Source organism: Episyrphus balteatus, chromosome X (assembly GCF_945859705.1).
Source record: "Episyrphus balteatus chromosome X, idEpiBalt1.1, whole genome shotgun sequence".
NCBI lineage: Eukaryota > Metazoa > Arthropoda > Insecta > Diptera > Syrphidae > Episyrphus > Episyrphus balteatus.
The window spans coordinates 1,636,181-1,663,003 of NC_079138.1; the positions used below are offsets into that span (position 1 = coordinate 1,636,181).

Here is a 26,823-nt window from a genome sequence, read left to right on the forward strand (position 1 = left end):
TACACAAATCTGTACTGCCTTACCATCCGTTCAATTTAGTGCTAAATTTAAAATTGGCCCTTAGCGCCTTACTTATTAAAAAAAAGATAACTCCTCGTTTTGATTAAAATTAAAAAGCTTTTTTTCGCCGGGCAAAAAATAAAAGAGAAAATTTAAATTTATATGACCTTCATTTTATGTATGTAATACAAAATTATAAATAAATAATAATTGTAGGTAAATAAATAAATAATAATAAAATAAAAATATGTATTATTTAAAAAAAAGAGCAGGCTAACAAACCGATTCGTAAAGGAATACATAAAGTACAATGCATATAATTTATAATAATTTGATATATTAGAATATGAAGATTTATTTACGTATATAGACAAACAATTTTATATTTATAAACAACAAGATTCATATATATGTATATAAGGTATTTAATAGTCACCAGAGTTGTGTTTTGTTGCCTTTGCCATTTAAAAATCTGAATAGCGAAGATTGCCAACAGGTTTAGCTGTTACTACCATTGGACGATAAGGTTCATGTTTTTTTACTCCACCCCAACCCCTAGCAGAATTATTAAAATTTTGACAATTTGATAAATCGACCGATGAAACCATAGGTATTCTATCATTTACGAAGCCCCCAGCATTATAGGATTTATAATCCTGGCTAGGGAACTGCTGTGATTGGGGTCGAGGTGAAGTTTGTGTAACGTAATGACTTTTCATGGGAGAGCTTGAAAAAATTGTAGGTGAAACGTTTGCTGGCTTATTCAAAGTTGGGACATCCAATGGACGCTGCTGATATGGTGTTTGGTAAGATTGAATCGGTGATGGATCTGGTTGTTCGAACTTGGCCAATTTATTGTAGGGCAACGGCGAAGGATTGAAGCTTACCGGGCTTGGATGAGCTGAAGATAAAGTTGGTGTCCACGATTGTTGCTTTTGCGGTTGTGGTGTTCTTGAAAATGAGTGTTGTTGTTGTTGTTGTTGTTGCTGTTGTTGCACCTGATTGTAAGGATCTGTTGCAGGTTTGGTCAATGGGAAACCGGAATATGGCTTATTTTCAATTGGTGCTGCAAAGCTAGAAGATGGATGTTGGTACACGGGAAAACCACTACTCGGCGGAATATAGTGGGATGTTTGAGGTGGTGGTGCATAACTCTCAAGGGGTATCTCCTTGGGCACATACAGTTCTAAAACAATTGTGGAAATAAGAAAAAAACAATGAGAAGAAAAAAATTTGTCAGTTATTTTGTATTAATTGAAAGTTCAAACACAAATATTTAAAGAAAAAGAGGGAAACAAAATTAAAAATAAACAAGACCGAAAATAAAATTAATATATTATCTGGTATTAACATAAATGAAATGGAAATGGGAAGCATAGCAATTTTTTTTACTAAGGATAAAATCAACATTCTCTGCTAGTCATATGTTTAAAATTTCAGCTCTAACTTCGATTTGGCTTGCCTTTGCTATTCTGCCATTGCTGTTTTTCGTCGTTTTGCTGTTGTGGAAAATCTGTATCGCACTTGAATGATTCTTTTTCTTCTTCGGTCGTCTTTTGCTGATGGTCTTCTTCCGTGTCTACTGGTCTAAAGAGTCCTTTGTACTCACCCTGCTTTGCCGGCTCGTTTTGTTCCTGTATATTCATAACTTTAGGTTTTTTAGCGATAGGTTTAATAATTATCTGGGTCTCGGCAGCAATTTTTTCCGCTACCACCTGCTGTTCAAACGTCGAAATCAGGTCTTTTACTGGAACCTTGACGTAATCTTCATTTTCATCTTGTTTTTCAATTATCGCAACTTCATTGTTGCTTTCGTACTCTTTATCTGGAGAAACCGATTGTTTTCGCTGGGAGAACATTTCTCCAACCTGATATTCAGGTTTTATTTGCTGCTGAAGTTTTTGCTGTTCATGCAACATCTCCATCTCGCGTTTTTCACAACCCTCAAGAACATTTTGTAGCTGTTGCAGAGCACTGTCATAGCTCACATAATCGTTTTCAGCGTATGGAACTGTCTTCATATGTTGTTGTTCTTGTTTCGGTATTATTAATTTTGTTTTTGTCATTAGATGAATAATCTCATCTTCATCCTTTTGTGTAATTTCTTCACATTTTTTTGCTGCACTGGAAACTTGCTCGATTTTTGTTGTTGCTTCGACAAAGTTGGCTATTTCGTTATATGGAGAAACAGCTGACAGCAGTTATGGAGAAATATTTTTTTCATAGATTTGTTTTTTTTTTTTTTTATTTAAAGCATTTAATGGTAAATTGATGGTGCGTAATTCAAGAAATAAGATATTATATAGATTAAAAAGTGATATATTTGAAAGCTTTTTTTTTTTAATTGAAATAGTCGTGATAAAGGACATATTTTGATGTATGGTCCAGTGAAACTTTCAAAAAGTGAAATATGACAAAATTTGAACAGTTGAAATTTTAATACCAGGCAAATAATAATATCATAAACCAAAGGTGACTATAATTTTTCGGCAGGAAAGAAATTGTCTTGATATTAGTTTCAAAAAATCAAAATTGTCCCGAAAAAGTTTTGAGTGCATGGGTTTTTGGCACTCCTATCAAAAAAATTAAATTGGACTTATGTTGTTTTAACAATCACACATTCAAATAATTTTGACTCTGAAAATGCTGTTTGGAAAACCAGAAATGATTATATATACCCTAATAAGAAAGGGTTTTAGAAATACACTCATATTGTGAACTCTAGAATGAAGCCAATGAGATCATCTGTCCTCTTGTTCCTAGATGCTGTTTTTGTACAGGCAAATGTTAGTCAGTTCTTCAAAACTTTAACCGCTTCCGTAAATAACGTTTTAGTTAGCAGAAAGTACATATTGTACGTAAGTAAAAAAATCAAATAGCAAAAAATATTTTGTGTTAAGTCCGAGGACTTCTTTGCTATTTTTTCGTAGAGTTCTTTGGAGTGCAATCGATAGATCCCATTGATTAAATTATAATTTTTATCAAAAAAACAAAACCAACTTCCATAGATCAAAACTGGGTTTTATGGTTTTTTTCATAGTTTCTTTAGCAATAACTGGACGAAATTAAAATGGTACCAGACTGCAGGCAGCAGCTTTCCATACAAAAAGAATTATCAAAGTTGGTTCACAATGAGGTAACAAACATAAAAAAAAAAAAGATACAGACTATAATTGAATACCTCCGCTCTTTTTGAAGTCGGTTAAAAAAGGCGTTGAGCTATTTGTTTGGGTAATAGAAAGTGGGTGGGTACCTATCTATACAAATTGTTTTTTTAGATACACCGAATTCTAAACTTTCTGCACAGTAGGTACATTTTTGTTTTCCATTCCGAAAAAAAAAATGACTACAAAATAAGCTTGAAACTGTTCATTATTGTACTTTTTCACTTTTTTTTTAGCTGACTTAGTTATTTTAAAAATCAAAAAAAGTGTCGAATTAAAATCTTTCTTAAAAGCTTTCTCATAAATAAAAAAAACTAACTATAGTTTAAGACATACCTTTAGGCAAAACAACTGCTGGCGCTTTCCATCCCTGTGGTATATTGGGTTTGTAAGCTAGATCCCTTTGACTAGAAGACGACGATGATTTCGGCTGATAAACCTTGCAACCTTGCTGATCCTAAAAAATGAATAAAATAATTAGTTTCATAAAAAAGAACAAACACAAAGTTAGTTTAATAGCCCGTTTTCACTAGAGCCCATAATTTCGCAAATTATCTCATTTCGAATTTCAAAGCGTATAGAAAAAATAATTTTATTTGAAATTTGAACTGACCTAATTTGCGAGAATATCTCATTTGGGCTATATTGAAAACAGGCTATAACACAAAAAAATATGAAGCTAATTCAGATGCTATTTGTTACTTGTTATTAGGTATAATTAGGTATTTAGTGTAAATTTGAATTTCATACTTGTAGTGGTGTTGGTGTAATTGATTTGTGTGGTGTCTGTTGATATTCATACTGCCCGTAATGAGGATATTGTCCACCATGTTTGTTTACCTCTTCAAAAGCATTACTAGCTGATCCCGTTTCCAATGCGGCTTCCCAGGGTGATTTGATTATTTTCAAACTTGGCTGACTGTACTTGTCTTGAATTTTATCCTGTTGCATGTTCAGTTGGACACGATGAATACCTACATCAGAGTATGCTGGAACCATGCTCGCAGGTGATGTTGGCTTGTACGGCTGCTGCTGATGATCTATTAGACCCGATGGCGACTCGATACCAGCGTTGGTTTCATCCACAATCCATTTTTCAGCTTTCCTGCGACGTTTTGCAAAAAGTTCAGCACCTTTCGTAGTGATGATGTTATTGTTGCGTTTTTGTTGACAATATAAAAATTGTTCATTAGTTTCAGTTCAGATATAATTGTGTTATTGATATAATAAAGCACAAGATAGTTATAGCTTATAAAGCATTCTATTCAATGATATCAATCCCCGAAGCCAAAATAGATTTAAAAGTCGCAATTTTAAGCGAAGCATAAGTAAACTTAGAAAAAATGAGAAATCGAAGAAGAAATAATATTTAAAGTTTTATTTCCTTTTGTTATAGAACTTAGTACCTATTTCCATTTATGAACAAAGCTAAGGATCTTCAATTGCCCTGCCACAGAGAGTTTGAAAATCACAGCAATAAATTCAGTAGCTAACCTAAAGTATTCTTGAAGATCGGGATACATTTATTATTATCTAAATCATAACTTAAATTAGAAATATTAATTCTGGTTTCTAAAAAATTAATTCAAAAATTCATTTATTAAATCAGTGCCACCATAAGCTTTTAAATAGTGTAAAAATAAAAAAAAACGGAAGTTTCCTTTTTTCACTTCACAAAGCATTTTTCTAAACCATTATACTGAGTGAAATATAATATCTGATATAGTTTTTCTGCGCATTAAATTTTTAGCGCATTTAATATAGAGAAACATCTATGTAATCCATACACAACAGTTTTACTTGTTTTTTTTTTTCAATTTAGAAAGGATTTAAATTCCCAACCATAAAAGGCATAACCCCACAAAAAAGGCATTTGTGAGGGAGCGAAAAGACACAATCCCATAACCCTGGTTATAATGCGCATGCGCATATGCTTGGTTCGTTCAACATGCCGCACGGCATGTGTTAATAATTGTTAACAATAGTTAACATCGGCTAATAAAAGAACGCACTTCTAAGCGAACTCAACAGTTACTAAATCAAATGATTTTTTTTTAATGAAATGGGGATTAAAAGTATAAAAATACAAATAAAATTATTTTAAAAGTATTTTTGTTATAATTTAGGTGATTTATTTGTCATGAAATAAATAAAAGAAATATATAAATTGAGGCGTTCAGAATAATAATGGGTCAAGCCCAATTCTCTATGATTGAAAATTAAGGGTTTTGTTTTATATCAAATTAAGTGAAAGAAAAAAAAGTTTGGAGATATAGAGCTAATCTGCGTTAGGTTGTCACAGCTATGCAAAAAAACAGTTCTGATCTGGCATCTGGGGATGAGACTATTTTTTTTCTATATGCTTTTTGGGTCGCTGAAACTGAAACCCGAATAAATCGATAAATCTCATATAAAAAACCTCCTTCAAGGCTAATATTTTTACTGTTTGTTTAGGACTGGAAGCACTTATTTCATTAAATCGCAATCAAATATAATCGTCTTAAAATGGAAAAATGTTGGTTCCCACACGATTTCGCTGTATATTAGAAACTTTCAGCTAAAGAAATTAAAAACTAAGGCTAAAGACAGTAAAAGAATCACCTAACGCCTCTTAAAATTCGTATTAAGAAGGATTTTTTTTTCATCCAGAAGTATTACAACCTGATTTTCGTAGAGCTGGCAGAATAAATCTTCTTAGGTATAAATCATCTCATGCCGGTTGAAGAACCATTTTAAATCTCTTGTCATAAATCTAGATTAAGAACATATTTCACACGAAGCTATATAGTAACTAACATCGATTACACTGAGGAAAAAACCCACCTAATTTAATAAAATCTTATAATCTTTGATAAAACCTTTATAAAAAATTATAACAGCAATTTTAAATTATAGTTAAAATAGCTTTGAAAAATTGATACTCATGCCTGTTCCAGAGGGCTCTTGATTGAACAAAAGTAATTTCCATAGAAGGTATCATTCTTGATGGGTGTGTTAAATATAAATATATTCTTTATATAAATATAACGTCGGGACAAAAATTTTTGTTTTAATTTTGTATGTACATAAACAAACTAACTTGACCAAAAATGCCCAATTAAACTCTTTTTAATTTTAAGCTGGTTTTGGCAGAGGCGTACATTGAACTGTCACTAGAGGGCCTCCCCGGGGCAGGTCTAAATTTTGAAGCTTTTTTTCTATTAGTTTTTTTATTTAAGAAAATGTAATGCATTTTTTTTTTCTTTTTTCTTTTATGTTTTCATTTTTTTTTTTTAATGTTTAAAAATTTATATTTTTCGAATATTGAAGCCAAATAGCTTTTTAATACCATCTACATAACTACGCTACGGTGCGAAATCAGGGCTGATATAATTCTTCGCCCTATAGGAATTCGGGCGAAAGTCCTAAAAATCTTCTTACCCAACTAACAATTTGCTTCTATAAAGTTTTATTAATGCTAGCAATTATAGCTTTTTTAAAGCTTTATAAGAGCAATATTCTTCCTCATAAGGAGAGGACTCTGCCAATAGCCGTTTTATTTAACGTAATTTCATATGTGAATTTTTGATCATATGATTGAATTGAACGTAATTTCATTCAATGTCAAATGCTTTATTGTAATCGTTTTTTTTTTTTTTTGTGTAAAACAGTTAAATCTTGGTAAGAATTAAAGAAAAATGCCCTTTTTGTGCCAGCATAATATCAATATAGGAGAACTTTTCTTGAACCCCTGAAAAAATTGCAGAGTATTGTTTGCTAGGCCTGTAAATACGAGTATGTCTGTTTGTCTCAAAAAACTTTGTTTATTTTTGGAGCCCCTGGTTGTAAAAGCTCTCAAAGGATTGCCTGGGCTTTCTTGGAATGCGCTTTTGAAACTAAATTAAGGTTAATAATGTTGGTTTATATTTCGCTTTTAAAAAGTCCATTTAATTTGTTAAAGGGTCTTTTAATTGTATAGGGCCCCCAGTAATTGTGTGGCAATTGTGCCTATGGCAAAAAATGTGTATATATTGTGTTGTGTCTTTTTGGTTCTAGATTGTATAAATATTAACAAAATTCTGCTTTACATGATCTCCAAAAGTGCCCTGGCATCCATATCGGAGGCCCCGAGGCACCACCCCGTCTGCCCCAATAGCATGTACGCCCCTGGCATCTGCATTAATTACGGATTGATTTATTGCAACAATTAATAATGACAACGGGATGTAACACAAAATATTATAACAAATCAATTATGATTACCTCGTCCTTTTGGAGCATTCAGTGCTGTTACTAACTCAGCACACCGATCAGGAGACAACAAACCTGTCTCACTTAACGGCTCGCGAACTGAATTTAAATCTCGTACCTGACCGCGTGGATTCATGACCAATCTTAAAAGATTTTTATCATTATAATTATTCTCGTTCTCCTTGTATTCTTCATTATATTCCTGAATATCGGGTTGACCTATGATAGATACATTGTTATGTAGCATTTACAGCGTACAACAATATACATATTGTAAACTAAAAAACGACTTCTACTTCATACAACATATATGAACTATAGTTTGACAAACCTTTTCCTGAACCTTCGTGAACCCATTTAACGGATCGCTTTTTTCGATTTACGTACATTGACTGACCCTTCGATGTATGGTTGCTAATGTCACTCAACGAATGCGATATCCTTCGTGCCAGTGCAACCTGATCCTCGACAGTCGGATGAAGATTTGGCGAATAAAACGCTGACGATGCATATAGTTTTCCTGTCAACAAACCAGGAAAATTACTAAAAAATAAGTGAACTTATTTTTTTTTTTAAACATATTTATAACTCTCGGAAACAATTTTGGGATTTAATTGGATACTTTGTTTCGTTTTTTTTTTTCAGTGATTGGTTGTTGCATACTTTCATATTTTTATATCTTCTCCAACATGCATTAGGTACAAAACAACTATACAGATGTATTTATTTAAATTTATTAAATAAAAAAAAAAACGGTTCATAAATGGATTTGAATTATTTTGTTTAATTGTTTTGACTTTTTCTTTAAAATGTAAAAAAAAATTAGAATTTTGTTAATACTTTGTTAGTTTTTGCGAAGAAATTAAGACAGACAGACACACATAAACAAAACAAAAAAAAAAAATCAAAAATAAAACAAACACAATCGCAACCAAAAAAAATCCCTTTCGTGTTTAGCAAGATAATATAAATATGTTGATATTTATAATTCTTATAACAATTAATTTACTTACGATTCTTTGGTATAATTTCTTCACAATCCGTTGCTGGTGTGAAAATTTTCTGCAAATCGACTCTTTTTGAAATCGTTGATGATGACTCCTGATAGAGAAAGAAAACATTTTTTTGTTCATATTTTATATCATAACAAATTTGGTTCAATTTTATTTAAATATTATTTGCTTTGCCGACCTTAGTTCTATGCCAAATTTGTTTGCTTAAATCTGTCAGAAATTCTCGTTTGGCGGGATCATGCCGATCACTTGGCTTAAAGCCACGTTCCTTTTCTACAACACAATTGTTCATGGATTGTGATTTCTGAACTCTGCTGTATTGGTGTTCAATTCTGGCTAAGCCACCATCTGATGGCACATTAATAGAACTGACACTTTTTTGCATATTTTTTTTTGGTCTAATATCTTGCAAAATTCTTAAACATTAGTAAGCAACAATTCTTTGTTCGTTTTAATATTTTTAAATTCTATTTATTTTTATTGTGCTCATAAAAAAGACTTCTAATGTTTACATATTTAAAAATTACGAGTATACGTCATTTCTGTATGTGTGTATAATTCCCAAAAAAAAAAAAAAAATTCAAAAACAAAGCACAATTTTTTTTTTTTTTTTTCAAAACTATAAAATTTTCCTGCACACTTTCACAATCGACAATACTCGTTGAGTACAAATAGAAAACTTGTTTGATATTTGAGTGTTTTTTTGAAAATTCGAAATCGTCTGACACGAAAGCTTTTTCAATGTGTAGAAAGGTAAAAATCATAAAATCCGCGAAACCAACATAAATATTTTAAACAAATTTTCAAGTTAAATTTTGAAGCAAATTAACAAAAAAAAAAAAAAAAAAAAAAACATTCTTGATGCGCCAGCGCACAATATTCTTCTTTTTTATTTTTCTCGCCTTTGCCGAGATCAAAATTGATGTATTTGTTCCCTATCTTTAAAGTGTAAATTAATTTTTGTACAAGAATAGCATTTGTATACACTCGATAGACAATCGCAGAATAATCATTTTATTTACCATATTTTGGTTTACGGTATATGTAATGCTAATGAGATTGCAGTTGTAAAGTAGCTAGTATTGTTTGTTTATTCCGTTGCCTACATATTGTCTTGGCAGATTATTTTATAAACGGAAGGAAATACCAAAGTGTATTTTTTTTTTCTTTTATATATGATGACCTACATTCTTACGCATTAAAAAGTTAATTTTATTTTAATATATATAGCTATTTTTTTTTTTTTTTTAATTTTATCATTAGATTTTTTAGTGTTGCTTTTTTTATTCAAATTTAAAGCAGATATTCCACACAGAACAGAAAAAAAAAAAAAAAAAACTATGTATGTATTATAAAACGATGACGATACACTTTTGCTGGTGCTAAATGGTTTTCTTTTTAATTTCTTAAACATAATTTAGCTTGTGTCTTGTTTTATTTTTAACCTTTGGGGCAACGATTCCCTATTGTATCTCTAAATGCATGTGCGCAAAAATGTATTTTTAAACGAGTAGAAAGTGGGGAAAGTAGACAAAACTTATTTGTTCTAATTAATATTTGGCCCAGGTTTTGAAAATTAAATAATTATAGATATGTGTATGCAAATAATTAATGTAATACATATATGAAAACTGCACCGAGCCGTTTTGATTTAAACTTGAAAATAGTTGAACAGAAAACGTATAGCCATAAAAGATTATATTTTCTACTTGTATCGTATGTAAATATAAATACTATAGTTATGACAATATTCTAACTTTGCTGAAAGTAGATAAGAACATATTGGTAATTTTTTTGAAAAAATGAACGATTTTTCGCATGTTTCATACATTTTACTTAGAGCATAACTTAGAGCAGCAAAATGTGTCGATTTCAAAGAATGAGAGACAATGACAATTTTATCTGTACTAGAATGGTAATACCATTGTGTCTCACAACTATAACGTACATGAAACAAATAACTGTCAAAAAAAAAAATAAAAAAAATAAAATCTAGTACCAAAACCTGCGCAAGGTTTAACTCTATGAAGATCTGTCATTATTTTGTTCAAAAAAAGTTCCGTTTCAAATTGTCATTTGTTCAAATAAATTTCCCCCATATGATTCAATAATGATAGCACATTTACTTTAACTCGTTATATCTCCGAATTCACTTTTTGTGACTTGGTTCATTTGAGTTCTTAGCCCTCTATATATTTCCATAGTACCATCATGAAACTATCCTAGGAACTTTGGTGTCGACGTGCGTAAGCGTTAGTTTGAATAAAGTGGTGACATGCACTGATACTAGATTCGACTTCATAATAGTACCTGCTATAGGAATATATATTAGGGTGTGTCACTTTTGTATGACCGAAAAAAAGTACTCTAATTTTGCAATGTAATAGTGGTCAAAAGTTTTATTAGAGTCTAAGGTTTAATAATATGTAAAAAAAAAATTATAATATCGTTAGTCTTTGGCTCGCTCAAATCGGTTGAAGTTTTTAGGAAAAACACGATTTTATATGAAAAAATGATTTTTTTCCTTCACATATTATTTCGCAGCTTCTTTACTAAGTGTTCTATTGCAACAAGTATAAGCTTAAAAGTTTTTCTTATATATTTGTTTTTGTATTCAAATGGCGCAATTAAAAAAATCATAATATTTCAAAAAACTCTAAAAATCCAAATTTCTTTGGTTTCTTCTTATATTTTGAGCGAGCCAAAGATATTAATTAAAATGAAAATTGTAAATGCAGGATTTATTTTTGATAAGTAATGCAACTTTTAAAAGCTATTACATTTGAAAATTGCATACCTTAGCATATTGACACACCCTAATATATATGCAATTGTATTACTAACTAAAAAATCAATTATTTTTTTTTAGATAGTACGTTGTTGCAGTAAATGAGTTTTAAACATCTGATACCCGAGTTACAATTTATTCAAAATAAATGGTCGAAAATATATTTTTTTTAACTATTTCTACTTCTTCAAATATAAAGCTGGGTTGATCAACACGTTCAATATACGTTCCAAACCGAAATAATTATTACTAATAACAATTGAATCGTTGAGAATGAGAAGGATAGAAGTTAGTTTAGAAGTTAGATCTTTTTTCTGAATCTCTCTCATTTTCATACAAAAAACCATAAACTAAAAACTTTAAACGACGATTACCAAAAACTCGAAATATGTCACTTAACCCCTTTTCATTCTCAACGCTTCAATTTTTAAACCTTTTCAAACTGGGTCAATTGATATGTAGGCTCAATTACGTCTTCTATGCATCAGTCAGCATAATGTTTAAAAGTTTAACTATTCAAAGATTCAAGGGACCCTGCATAAGAACTGCGAGTGTCGTTTGAGAATGTTAAAATAATTTAACTTAAAATATTCTTTTTCATATTTAAATACCTTTTGTAAATTCTCTATTATTTGTTTCATGTGCTCAATTTTGCGTAACATTTTATAATTTACCTATATAAAATTACAAGTTTTTTTTATCATAATTTTTGAACTAAGGGTGAGCTAACGAGATTTGATGTAATTCGTTGGAATAACCATGGTTAGTTGAGAATGGTCTAAGAAGTACTATTCACATGAACTTGAAAAGAAATCACCTTAAACAACATTTTATATTTTTTGTAACTTTTGAAAAATGTTTGGATACATTTTAATAAGCATGCAGCTTTTGTATGATTTTCACACTTGAAAAAATATTTGTATTTTGTGGTTTTTAAGGTGAATAAAATAAATCAATATAAGATTCTTAACATGAATGTTATATGTACTACATTCAATCAAGTAAGAATTCAAAGTCAAATAAATAATATTTGAGTGGATTTATTTTTTCTATTATAAATTAAAAAAAAGGTCACTGTGGCGTATGCGTACTATTTTTTTTTTTTTTTTTTATGTGAGGTGAATTAGAAATAATGCTTCTATAATTTTTAACTAAGGGTGGGATAGTGAAAATAAAAGTTGGGCTAACCTTGGACAAACATACCACGGTTTCAAACTTACGAACAAACAATTTTTACACTGAAAAAAAAATAATTTTTTTCATTTTTGAGGTGAAAACTATGTGAAGTAAAATCTTATTGCCGATCAAATTTTCTCAGTATTAATACATTTTACTTCGAAAACACATAAAGTGCCTTAAAATTTTTATTTTATTTACCTAATATTTTTCAATAATTTGGAATGAGAAATAAATGACAAATTGATAATAAAATATCAAAAAAATAAAAATAAAACATTCAAAAATGTGATATTTAAATATCATTTTTGTAACAAAAATACTGTTTTGATATTTTAATTATCACAAAACACATTTTTCCAGCATTTTTGTTGATATTTATAAAATGTTAAATTGATATTGTTTTTTTTTTTCGGTGTAATATCTCTTGAAAAATTATTCAAAAAACTAAGAACAGAAGAACGTCATAACAAAACTCTAAGCTAAACTAAAGAATTTTATGTAAAATAAAATAATAATGAAAAATTTTCGAAAATTCTCATTCAACGATGTTTATGTTATCTTTGATTTGTGTCATGAGAATGTCATATTTTAAGTAACTCAAGTATTTATATAATTTTGTTTATAGTAAAATTAATGTATATATTTTAAATCGACTGATCCTGTATTTATTTAGTTCACAAAAACTTTAAAGTGTGAAAACAAAAAAAGTCAGGTAATAAGCGTATTTGTTTTTTTGTTAGTATTTAAAATTAAGAAATTTTATGTGTAATTTGTTTTGTGTACCTCTGTGTTTTGGTTTTTCCAATACGGCAATGACATTGATCTTTGCTCCTTTTGTGTCATGTACATAGGACTATGGCTTTCTTGTACAGTTGTTTTACTTGATCGTGCCATTCGGAATCCATCGTGTTCCTATGATTGTTGTAATGATTGTGATAGTTTAGTGTTCATAATGATCGTTACTGTAAAGTCCCGAACTAAAATGCAATAGACATTCATTCAAATTCGATAACAATTTAATATGTTTCCTCTACACCAGGCATTTTGATATCCGCATATAGCCTTAAAATCGGTCTTTCGTCCGCACATCAATGGATAGGGCCAATGATGGTCCATTGTGTAGAGGGACATTTACATAATTTTAAAAGCTACTTATTTCTTTCATATTAACTGTCTCTCTGCATTTGACGTGGTTCGGGGCTTCACAGTACTAATAAGCCTATGTTCATAAAAAAGCGCAAGCATATTTTTAAAATGAAACCAAACCCTGCACCCGAGCTATCAATAAAAACTGCAACTTTGTTTAGTTTACGGCACTCAGCTTATTTATATTTTTATTTAGAAGCTCGGGAAAAATTTGACCAAACAGGTCTAATTTTGACATTTCTATGTTGCTTTCTCACTTGCACTTCATGGTGCGGAAGAAATAACCAAAAGAGGCAGGAAATTTTAAACTCATTTAAAATCTTTGGACTCACACCTGATAAAATGAGTTGCCGGAGTGAAACAAATGTAATAGATGATAGTAAAAAAAAAAAAACAACAAACAGAATAATTTAAAACAAAATGGTGGGAAACAGTTTATTAAAATAATAATATAATGGTTTTTTCGTTTGGTAAAAAAATCAATTTATTTTTTGATCCAAATCTCTCTAAAAACTGTTGTTGCGACCACTTAATTGTAGTTAAACAGATCAAAAATTGTTTTTTTGACAGATTTAGATCAAAAAATAAATTGATTTTTTTTACCAAACGAAAACACCATAAATGAATTTAAGCGCTCATGTCATAAAGTCATAAACATAATGATAGCTTTAAAAACTTAATGAGGGAAAAATGGATTTATTTTTTGGGCATGAATAAAATTATTATTTGGTTGAAAGTTTCATATTTTTTAATTCAAAAATCTTTTAGTTATCATCGATAAGTAAATGTGTGCTTTAAAGTGCCAACCACATTTTGCAAGGTACGTGTTTTGAAATAACTGCATACAAATAATTTTGAAATTTGACGTTTGACAAAATCATTGCACGTTTTCACTCGTATAAATATTTCGGTTGTGTTGTGTTTATGGGCCCCTAAGGTTTTTTAAAAGAAAGAATGGCAGGTTATTAAAAGCAAGCCGCAAAAAGCAATTCAAGTAAGGGCTAACAGAGAATCCCTTCCTAACCAATTGGATAGGTAGATTCTTAAAATGTCCACTTGAAAATATCTTTTAATATTAAAACATAAGAAAATAAATAAATTTGGTTCACATTTTATAAAGGCACTTACCTCAACTTCATAACTTTCGTTTTTCTTCACGTACCCAGTTTCTGACCGAGATTCTTCATTGCTAACAGTCTTCGTTGCAACAGTAGGATGCTGGCCGCGCAGCGCTGGTTGCGTTTGGTAGTATGGAGTTTGTTGTGGCATGAATTCAGGTTGTTGCTGATTCAAGTACTGTTGGTATTGAAGTTGTTGTGCCAAACGCTGTTGCTCATCAAGACGCTGTTGCTCTTTTCTTCTCTGTTCTTGCTGAACTTCATAGTTGTGTTTTTGCTGCTGGCCATCTTCCTGTTCGATAACACGATCGATATCTGATATTATTTCCTTTAACGTATTGTTTATATTATCCTGATTATTGTTGAGTGTACTGCCGTTATTAGCTGTTAAATTTGTTATGCTATTAGCAAATTGCTGCAAGCCTACCTGTCTTTGTTTCTCTTGAAGTTGTATTTGTTGTGTTCCATCGATTGGTAATTGTTGTGAGGGAATAGATGGCGCTGCTGTCACTGCTTCTGGAGCAGAAACCAAGGCGGGCTGTGCTGTAGGTCTCTCAATGTCGCTGTCAACTTTAACCTGCTGGGGTGATAGTTTTATTGATTGAGTTACTTCGGTTATTGTTTCAATATCAGTTTTTGTTTCATTCGTTGTTGTTTTTGTGATTGGTTGAGCTGTTTGTATTATAGTGTCAGTGTTTTTTGTAATGGGGATGATGGTCTCTTGTTTTTGAGGGGGTTCTTCTACTACAATTACTGGCTCTGGTTTTGATACGGCAGGTGTGCCTTCAGAGTTGGTTTTAGTTTCAATAATTGGATCATCTTTAGGTTGTGTATTGTTAGTAGATGGAATCTCTGTTTTTGCTTCCGCTACTGGTTTTTGAACAACACAAACCTTCTCGCTACTTTCAACTTCACTTTCACTTTCGACGATTTCTTCAATAATTTCTTCGTCTTCGTCTGTGCCCTCGTCATTTTTTTCGGGTGATTTTTCTTTTTGTTCAACGATGATTTTTTTATTGACAGTTACAACTACACTGGTCGTAACATTATTTTCTCCATCGGAACTGTCATCGGGGCAATCTTCGATTTTGACAGACTTGGTTGTTTTTTCTTCGTTTTCTGGCTTGGAAATTTCAACTGTTGCATTCGATGATTCCCCACCATTTTGAATAACTTGCTTTAATGTGTTTTTAAACATATACGTAACGTTAAACAAAGGGATCGAAGATTTGGTTTTTTTTTTGTATAGGTAAAACAGAAAAGAGGACAAATTAATTTAGTTTAATGAAAAGATTTATACTTGGAAGAATATCATTGACATTGCAAATATTGACGTATAATGAAGCAAAAAGTAAAAAAGCAGCATCTACTATGGCTCTTGGTTACATGTTTTTATTAAAAAAAAATTGCTTTAAAGTTAATTTACCCTTTTATTTTCTCAGAAATAATTCTTTATTTCAGCTAGCGAATGGTTATATTAAAAAAAAAGTGCAAAAATTATAAAATAAATTGTTTAATAAGTTTAATTTCCTAAATAATTTAAAGTTATTAAAGGTATCGGCCATATTTAAATGCATGTTTTATGTGCAGCATTTATGTTTTAATTTAAGAATAACGTTTTTTATTCCTAATATTTTTAGCGTAACGATGGACAGATGACAGAGCTTAACTTTTTGGATGTGTAACATCTTCATAGATTTTGTTTAACTTAACATCTTCATGTTGTTTAACTTAACTTTAACTTATCCAATATATGTGTAAAATGTAAATCAAATCCTTTAAAAATAAAGAAAAACTATAGTTTTTCTTAAAAGCAGCTTAACCCCTTGTTATGTCTAATACATTAGCAATACATAGTTAATGTTGAAAGTTCGGATATTGCAGAGCAATTTGACCGTGTCCCAAACAAAAAATGACGTTTGTCAAATTGACGTTTAAAAAGTACCTATGAATTTGTGAGTTCTTCTGCTTCTGTTTTCAAATCCAGAAGAGAATTTCTCTTCTTTCCAGAAGCAGAACTGTCATTCGAGGTCAATAAAACACTTTCAGGAGCATTCAGAAACATTTTGGAAAGAAACGACGTAGGGCTTTGACATAAGCCTTCGATTGCTTAAGGCGACGAATGGAACTTATAAGTTACCTACATTCTTTCTTAACGAAACTAGATGGCCTTAGAAAGTAAAATTCTAGATATAAATGTTTAGTTTCATAAATAGTTTTTTGTACATATGTTAACGAGATTTTTTATAAGGATGACTTTGTGACTTTTTGTCAGAAACAGGCTGAGAAAGTTCGTTCCATTTTGACATATCAACTTAAATCAAAGTTCAGCCGTCAGGCCTAATATAGTTGGGCCTTAATTTTTTCGAGGGGTCGAATCATTTCATATACATATGTCGTTGTATTTTTCAAAAACACATATATAAAGGCAATCATCGCTAAAATATTGACGTTTATTAATTTTATATGTGACGAATAGACTCCAGGTTTGTTTGTTATTCCAAACCAATATCATCACTGATTTGAATTAAATAACAAAAATTTTGAAGGCAGTTATAATGAAAACGTTACTTTATTTAGAGCATTAACATTTCATAAATAAGTGGCTGCAAAATAGATAGAAATATAAATAAACTAATAAATCAATACCTATACGTACATAACCAACGTTTTAATTTTAATCTTATACTTCGTTAGTAGTTGGTATTATGCTTTTGTTTTGGGGTTTTATAGGTTAATTGCGATTAATTTTTTGTTTAGTTAAACATAATGTATGCAATAAAATTCATCATTTAATCTACACATTTGACACTCTTGAGATACTTAAAATTCAAATATATTACTGGAAATACATACAAATATATAACTTAAATACTGGTCAAAATTGTTTGTGTGTTGAAAATGTAAAATTTTGTATTCAAAATCTAGCCGTGTTGAACTGAAGTTTAGTATGGAAAGAATTGAATTTAATGCTTACAGAAATAAACAAAAATATCATCCAATTCCTGCTTGGAGTAACAACACAAAACTATTCAAATACGCTTTTATAAAAAAACTTCAAAAGCGCTCGAGTTCTTTTTAAATAAAAAACATAAAATGGGGGTCAAGGATAAGGACATAATGTATGTAGATTCCGTGTTTTTGTTGCTGCTTCAAATAATATTTTTTTTTTTATTCAATGTTAAGTTTTCATTACAAAATTGTAAATTGGGAGCGCTTTTTAGAAATCTGCATCTTCAAAAGTTTCAATCGATTCAACACTCTTGCTTTGGAGAGATGAACTGGAAGACGACACAACTTGCCTGGTTGAGGAAGATGTAGAACTCACCAACACTGAAGAGACAACTGATTTCTTAAGAACCTGTACGGTTTCTTGTGTAGCATTCTGTTGAATAGACTGCTCTACACATCTGTCAAGACTTTGTTCACTTCGTATTGCTTGCTGCATTGCCCCAGATGCAATAACCTGAAAAAAGGATTTTTTTTTGTTTCGTTGGATATTTTTTATTTCATTATACATTGTCATCATCATAGCCCAACGATTTAGAGTAGGACTTCGAAAAAAATCCTACCAGTCTAACATTTTTAGCAAAGAGACTTAGTTTAGTGTCTTTAACGCCTCCTCAAAAAGTTACCTCAATATGATCAGATTTGATAAAAACCTTCTGACAAATTGTTTTAAAAATTTATTTAAAATTTACCGTTTTTTTTATTGTTCGACTTTATTTCCAAAAATTAAACAAGAAAAATATGGTAATAATGTTGATAGTTCAATATTACCATTTTAACCATTGAAATTCGAATTTTGGTATTCGACTTTATTTCCTAAATGAAAAAGATATTTTCGATTTTATTACCAACTGTTCTATTTTATTTCCAACAAAACAAAAAAATATAAGTACTAAACAATCCTGAATTTCACAAAAAAAAAAAAAAACATAGAAACATAATTTCCAACTTTAAATAATATAGAAAAACGTAGAAATTTGTTAATTAATTGGTTTAGAAAATTAGTTTTCTGCATGGGGCGGGCGGCGCGGTATGCACGGGGCGGGGTGAGGAGTACGGATCGACCCCTCCCCCCCATAGATTCAGGAAATAGAGAAAGAAAACACATCAAAGATCGTCGATAAACAGCCCAATAATTGTGCGATTTTCATCTCATTCCGGGCAGAGTGCCTCTCTTTCTAGCTTCCGTGCCATTAAGGGAATCAAACTTAATCAACTTGATGGCTTGGGGTTTACGGCAGACTCTCCAGTATATTATGTATTTTTTAATGCGTTTAAGACTAACTTTAATCACTTATTATAATATTATTTTAAGACTATGCAGTACAGTATTATTATTTTAATTACAATAATGTATTAAAAAATATTTCCTTAAATTTAGTAGGTACTTTTAAAATTATCATTTACTGAGTAATTCTTATTAAACACTGAAATCAATTGATTTAGAAGACTATTTAAAACATAATTTACTCTGCTGAATGATGGACATAAAGGTAGTTGTCTTTTTATGTTAGCTTGGCTAAAACTAAAATGCAAACGACGCAAAGCTGATGGCGATGTTATCGAACCGGTAACTAATTTAAGCCAATTTTAAACCAATTTTCTTGAAACTCATCAAATTCATATTTTTTATACTTATTTAGTTAAATAATTATTAAAATAATTCAACTCGTTAAAAAGTTATGAATGAAATGATATGAATTTTTGCAACGAAAAATGAAAATCTGCCCCACTGTGAGCCAGAGGTCAAGGTAAGTATTCCAGCCTCCACCACCCAAAAAACATACAAATTGCGAAGAATTGAAAATGCCTTCAATTATTGTCATGAAAAAGTGCATCTCTGCTAAGCCGTTCGTATTCGGCGGTAAATCGTAAATCCCTTCCATTCCCAGGTATTAGCTATCGACTTCACTGATTTTATACCTACATTAGGCGTGTTTTTTTTTTGGCATTTCTATCCGCAGTAGGATTTCCAAAAAATCAACACTGAACAAAAAAATGTATATGCACGCACCAAGAGAAAGGAAAACGTAGATTTATACACCTCGTCAAAATTCTATCTTCTATATGGTTTAGCTTCTTTTCCTATCGGCAGCTGCGTGTTTTTTTTGTAATGCATGTAAACGGCAACTGCGGATAAGGATAGAAATGTTAAAAAAACACAGCTATTGGTTTTAATGAATTTTGACCTAATTTTGAAAACCGGTGGGAACATAATATCGAAAATTGTGCGAAGAAGTTTCTGTGAGCTGGATTGGTCTTTAATGCAGTAATAAGGCCATGTGCGAATTTGGCTACAATCTCGTACTTATTCGAGGATACATTTTTGACATTTATTTTATGTTGTTATGTTTGGGGAAATTTTGCTGAGAAAGTTAAGGAAAAAAAAATATATAATAAGGCTACTAAAAAAATTTTAAATCTTCACAATTTACAAAAATTTATGATTTCGTGATAAAAATGTACGCTTTTATAGCTTAAAATAAATTTTTGTACCTAACCCATACAGGAATTTTAAATTTTAAGAAAGATATCATATCGTGCGGCTTACATGTTTCCTACAACTAAATAGAAATAGGAGAATTGCACTTTAACCAAAAACAGATCTAAATTAAGGGTAGATACTTCTTTGATAGATACGCCAAAATAAAAGCCCCGGTAGGATTTTTTTTCGAAGTTTAGCCCTTTTCTTGGGCTAGTTGACTTTTTTTTCTACTCGTTTCGATATTGCTGGGAAGAAGACTGTTATAAAAGCATTAATAGATATCTAGATTTCACACTGGTTAAATGTAGATCATGAAATAATGTTTATCTTTATTTTGTTGACCACTGATCTTATTACTAGAGCTATTTTATTTGTTTAAACAAAAAAAAAAAATTACCTTCGTCTGATTAGGATTAAATCAGAGTTATTTTGATAAAATAATTAAGTATAGAAACGAATAAAAATTATTTCTATAAATGGAAGAAAGCAAATAAGCATAATAAAAGAAAAATCTTGTATATACCAAACCAAACCTTGTAAAAAATTAAAATTTTATCAGTCATGCAGAGACTTCAGGAAAAATAAAATAAGATTTTGAAAAGCCACAAACAGCAATTATTTATTAACCATTGAGTTCTTTTTCGGTATAAATTGTGTTTTATTAAAGCGCATTTTAAATAAAAAATACATTAACATATTGTGTACCTGTTTGGAGCTTTCAGACACAGAAGTAGAACTTTTTGAAACTCCAGTTTCAGTTTCAAGCTCTGCTACCTCCATATTGTTGTTTAATTTTTTGTTTTGTTATAGCTAAAAAGAAGAAAATATTTCATACAGCTTAATATTGTGCTGTTAATAATTTTTTCCATACTGGGTCGGTTATTGTCGCAGTTGCGATAAATGAAGAAAGCCAAAGAGACTGTCGATACTTTCTTTGCAGTTTTTATCGCAGCTTTCACAATAACGCTGAAGCTTAAGTACGCCACTGATGCGAAAGGAAAAATCCGTTGATAGTCATGTATTTTTCGTTTCGCTTCAGAAGTGCACTTGGCTTTAGCAGCCTCAACAAATACTACAAATTCTATGAGAGCAGTGAAATTAAACAAATGTTTTCTTATTAAATTTTGAAGCATTTTAAGTAGCTATCTTCAAGTATACATAGAAAATATTTGTGTGATTTCTCCGCTCTTCTAGCGTCGCAGCAGTTGATTTCTAGTAAATGTTGAGCCTTTAGTTTCACTAAGGAAGTGAAAACTTGCTTTGAACTAAGCGATTAATTAAAATAATTAAATAAGAGTCATTTCAAAACAAGTAGCAATAAGACAATATCCGAGGGAAATTTTCTAACAAATTAGCTTAGAGAATATGTTTATATAGCCCGCTAGTCCCAATATAAGGGGTCAAAGGTCAACACATTTTTTATTTTAAAAACGGTTTTAAACAAAAATTATGTTGTACAAAATTGTAGCTGAGGTTATTTTACAACCGTTTTTTTATTTACCGTTTTTTAAATTAAAAATTTTGTAACCTTTGACCCCTTATAATGGCACTAGCGGACAGAGGACTTTTTACAGATTGTTAACCACCCTAACACCAAACTGTATACCAAAAATCAGCCTGTTGCAAATTTTTTCCTTGAAAAAATCTATTTTTCCTGGGCTAATATATGTGTAATATGGAGTGCTTGTTACTCGACCTTATCAGACATTGCATTTAAATCGGCAATTTCATCCAAATCCCGAAAACACAATGAAGAAATCCGTGCGTAATTTTGCCAACAAAAAAAGAATTCTGTAATTATTTTGTTCTGAATTCGTAGTAAATTTCCGATACGAATGGAGTTCGTGGTAATGCCGACTACCTTTAATATATTAGCCACGTTTTATTGGTAACTCAGTTCTTAGCTCAGTCAAATTTTGCACGTTAAACAACAACAAATGATTGCTAAGGATAAACGAAAGTTTTTTTATTTTTTGGTTTGAAGAGACATTTTTTTTCTAAAATTTTGACCCTTCAACAATAAAGGATTTATTAATAAAATAAAAATAAAAGTTTTTTACAGCATAAAATGTTTATTCAGTAAAATAATGAGCACCAATAAAACACGGCTGATGTTACGCCATATGCATTGACAGGGAACGCTCGGTACGATGCTGGGTGCTAACAAGTTCATGTAGATCAATGGAAACAAAATAAAGCTAGGCCCTAATATGTTATAAAATTTGTAAGGTTCAACGAAAATCTTATATTGAAATTTTGAGATATTCACATGCAACATATCGAACAACATTTTTTCTTTTGATATTAATCGCAAGATAATTTAACTTTTTTTGAATGAAAAAAAGTAAAATGATCGGACGCATGGGCCGATGGAGTAGAAAAGTGATAAATGCGACAAAAGCCAACTTGGACAATTTCATTTTAATAGCTAAGTTTAACGACGCCAAGTCCAACTACTGACAGCTGTACGTATAAAAGTCAGCAGGGACACCGGACGTGCTCAAGCTGGCAATTGCAAGATATGGAGAATGCTAAAAAAGTTTAAAAATTATAGAAGCATAATTTTTTACTCACAAAAAAATAGTACGCATACACCACAGTGACCATTTTAATTTATAATTTGGAAATTAAAAAAAAAAGTGTAAAAGGGTCAATTTGTACACTAAAAAAAAAACAAATTTTTATTTTTGAGAGGTTGGTAATTTGAAATTTATTAATTTTTTAACTAAAACAAAAGTGATGTAATTTGTTGGAATTACCATGGTTAGTTGAGAAAGGTCTAAAAGATACTATTCGTGTACTGAAAAACAAATCACCTCACACACAATTTTATATTTCTTGTCACTTTTTAAAAATGTTTGGATGGCATGTACCTTTTCTTGGTGCTTGAAAAAATATTTGTATTTTGTGGTATTTACGGTGAAATAAAACAAATCCAACTTAAGATTCTTAACAAGAATGTTATATGGAATACATTCAACCACGTAAGAATTCGAAGTCAAATATTTCCCTTTTCTAAATTATAAATTATAAAGGTCACTGTGGTGTATGCGTGCTATTTTTTTTTTTTTTTTTTTTTTTGAGGTGAATAAAAAATAATGCTTCTATAATTTTTTAACCAAGGGTAGGATAGTAACCAAGTCGCCAGTAAAATTGGTACTAGCAAAATAACCAATGCTGAAATCATCAATTCTGCCAGCAAAAAAAATAAAAATAAAATAAAAAGCGTTTGTTTAGCTTACGTACTTGCACAACTTTTACCGGGCCCCAATGAAGCTATATATTTTTACGTTTAACCTTTAATTTAATAAAATATACTAAAACATGAATTCTAGGCAACTTACATATGAATATCTCAAAATCCACACATTTTTACACAAATTATGTGGGCTAATTAGCATTGTTTTGATTTGGCAGCAATCTAATTGTTGTGCGCCTTTCTGTAATCATTCGTCCATCAAAGATCTTAATAAACTTCTTAAGTAGATTAAAAGTAGATTTGAATGTAAAACATTTTTTTTTTTACACAAGTTTGGTTCTTTTCTATATGGCTCGTGATGAGAAACAATCACGGTTATGTTATTTATTTAACATGTTTTTGGAAAACCCATGTTATCTTACTAATAAATAACAACTAAATTAACTGATTGAATTTTGAGTGAATGGCCACACTGGTACATCAATATTTAAATATTAAAAAAGTTTAACAGACTTTTATTATAGGTCTGTTTGGGTACTGCCAAAAACAGAAATGTATGGGTATTCTGGAACTGTTTAGTGTGAACATATTTTTGTACATTATTTTTAAAAAAAAGGAGAAATATTTCTGTTTTAGACAGTACCTTTTACCATAAAGTCAAGTGTTTAACATTTTCTTTCTTTTAAAGCCTTCTCTAAAGCATATATCAACTTATTCTTATTTTAATTGTTTAATAAAATAAATAAGTAAGTGACCATATTTAGATATTTAAAGTGAAGAAAATTGACTTAAACTAGTTCAAATTACAACCAAAAACATGTTAATTTATTTTTATGGAACTAAAAACTGTCTAATGTAAATTTGCAGTCCAGAAAAATAAAATGCATTCTTAAGAGCTACGAACAAATAAATATTTGGCTTGTGTAAAATACAAAAATACATTGTATTTCTCTTTTATCTTGAGTGATTGCGCAGAAATCTTGAAGCTTATCTTGTTTTATGACAGTTTGCAGCTTTTTGAAACCATTAATATGAATGAAATGTCTAACTCAGCGACCATTAGCAATTCGCAGGCACTCTAGTAATAGAATACAAACATATTTAGAGCCATTCATATGGATATGCGACCTGCTTTAGCGAATTGCTAATAGTTGCTAAATTTGACATTTTGATTCATATGAGTACAAAAATTGAAGTTAAATCAAAAATGAGGTTAAATTCGTACGAATTATTTGTTCGTAATTTTGTGGAATGCGTTTTGTATTTGTGGAATTGTTGGTCGCATAAATAATATTAAAATGTGTGCAGTATTTGTTATTATTGTTAACACTTTCGAGTGGTTATTTTATTTAAATAATTAATGTCACAGTAGCTAGTTGTCAAACTTTCGTGTCCATTCTACCTTACTGTTTACTTAGAAGAGTTAAAATTATTGCATTTTTATTTTTGAAGCAATACTTCATTTCCGGCGTGGTTCGCACTATAACAAAACTGTTTTACTATTATGAACACCAGATGGTGTTACTTGTTACATTGACTTCTTTTCAAAAAGTAATTTTTCATACTCCCACGCCGCAAAAGAGGTGAAATTTTGATGGGCTAATAGAACAGGTTTACACACTTTAAAGTGGGTAAGTTTGGATTCAAAATTACATAGATCAATGGGCTGTTTTTTTTTTTGGTGAATTAAACTGGGGTTTATTTAAACATGTTTTATTGGAAAATCCAAAGGCTTTAGTTCCCCACAGAAGATATAAGCTATAAGTTGTAAACCCAACAAAATTTAAGTGAACGTTAAAAATCGAAAGCAAAAAATCAAAATTGCAGTTAGGTTCCACAGTGTTCTAAGCAGTTTTTTAAGAAGAAAGAAATCTACGGAAAACTATAACAAAAATATGAAACGACGGGAAAAGAGGATACAATTTAGAGAGTAGCGAATCATCCTTTGGTTGGTATTCGATTCTTCCGTGTCATCGTGTTAAATTAAATCTTCCCCTAAAAAGATTGATAAAAAGTGCTAGAAAATTGGAAAAGTGCTGAAAAATTACTTTTTCAGAGTTTAGCTATTTATTTGGACCCCTAGACGGCCTTTTCCTCAGAGCTATACATACAATCAAAATATTTAAAGTCTGATTAAAAGAGTAAAACGTCGCACTGTTAGAATAGTAGTCCTACTCTTCGGAACTTAAACTTGTTAACAAAGTTCGGAAATTGCTTGTTCATGAATTTTATGAGTAAGGATAACAATTATAAAATAGTTATAAGTTATACTATACGTAATCAAATAGAATTTTTTAAATAGTTGTAAATAAAATTTTTTTTTTTAATATTAATTTTTTAATAACTTTAATAACTAAGCAATTTTTAAGTTCCCAAAAGAGACAAAAACCTTCTATTGACTCATCGAATAAAGGTTTTTTTTTGAGAACATTGCAATAAATTGTATAAATTTATTGTTTTAACAGTTTTGAATCTGTTTTCTAAGTCAAAAAGGGATATCCTTGAATGTGCATCAGTAAAAAGTTTTTTTCTTAAGTTTTTGTAGGTTTACAGGTTGAATCTATTTTATTGACCGGTAGTGTCCAAATTTTGATCTTTCAATAATACTTAATATTTATAATATTGATGATTGAAAAGTGTGAGCATTCTCTCAAAAAAACGTCGGTTATTTAGTTGTTTGGGGTTTGAACAGGTTTAAATAGTAATAGTTTTTTTTGTATCTTTATCGTATGCGGTAAATTGAATTACTATCTTATTTTTAAAATGAACTTAGATTTTCATGTTTCGGTTTTTTAAACTATTAGCCTATAACTATAAATTTTTTGGTTTTTCTTTTTTCAAGAAAACAAAATTTAACTTACCTATTTAATTATTATTTTCCGGCGGCAAACAATTCAAATCGAATATATATAGTTTTTGAGCTAATTATATCGTTTTTTATGGCGCAAGACAAATTGAAAACAATTTACGTATCTATAAACCTTTTTTTAGATAGTTTAATTAATTTTTTGTACAGAGGTTTGCCAAGGTTATATTTAGCACTGAAAAAAATGCACTCAATTTACTTTATATTGGTATGGAAATATATATTTGAGCACTTCACAGAACAGATATAATAATAATTTTTCCTAATAACTGCTTCTTATATAATTAAATAACTGCGCGCAATTTTTTTTTTTTTTTTAAGTTAAAACAAAAATTTCAACAAACTACAAAAACTGTTGATTTATGATTTGATTCGTTAAACGGCCAGCTGTAGACTAATGTTAGGAGATTCGCACAACAATTTTGACTTAAAATTATGTGTGGGCAAACGAAAATGTGTGTATGTAATTTTTGTATTTTGTATTTGCCTTAAGAAAATCTTTTTTAATTATTTTATTTTTTTTTTTTGCTTTGTTCATCGATTTTATTGTATGTTTTCATAGAAAGTTATTTTAAATTAAATTTGATTCAAGCGACTATTCTTCACGTCGTCGTATCTATCTACAC

At 30.2% G+C, this 26,823-nt stretch overlaps 1 protein-coding gene across 20 annotated transcripts; it reads right to left on the reverse strand.

Annotated features, from left to right (window-relative positions):
* Positions 1–317: 317 nt before the first annotated feature.
* LOC129920597 (uncharacterized) lies at positions 318–26,823 on the reverse strand. 20 transcript variants are annotated; one of them, XM_056001985.1, is made up of 13 exons: positions 26,193–26,817; positions 20,838–20,942; positions 15,531–15,815; positions 15,066–15,215; positions 14,649–14,990; positions 13,158–13,286; positions 8,408–8,495; positions 7,726–7,914; positions 7,407–7,613; positions 3,915–4,297; positions 3,501–3,621; positions 1,463–2,191; positions 318–1,186 (listed from the first exon to the last, which is right to left on the reverse strand). In XM_056001985.1, exons 2-13 carry the CDS (start codon positions 20,910–20,912, stop codon positions 465–467), a joined length of 3,420 nt encoding a protein of 1,139 aa, XP_055857960.1. In that variant the 5' UTR covers positions 20,913–20,942; positions 26,193–26,817; the 3' UTR covers positions 318–464. The 20 variants fall into 20 exon arrangements, with proteins under 20 accessions (XP_055857960.1, XP_055857959.1, XP_055857963.1 ...); XM_056001984.1 differs by having other exon boundaries at positions 15,066–15,218; XM_056001988.1 differs by lacking the exon at positions 15,531–15,815 and adding an exon at positions 17,967–18,104 and having other exon boundaries at positions 26,193–26,816.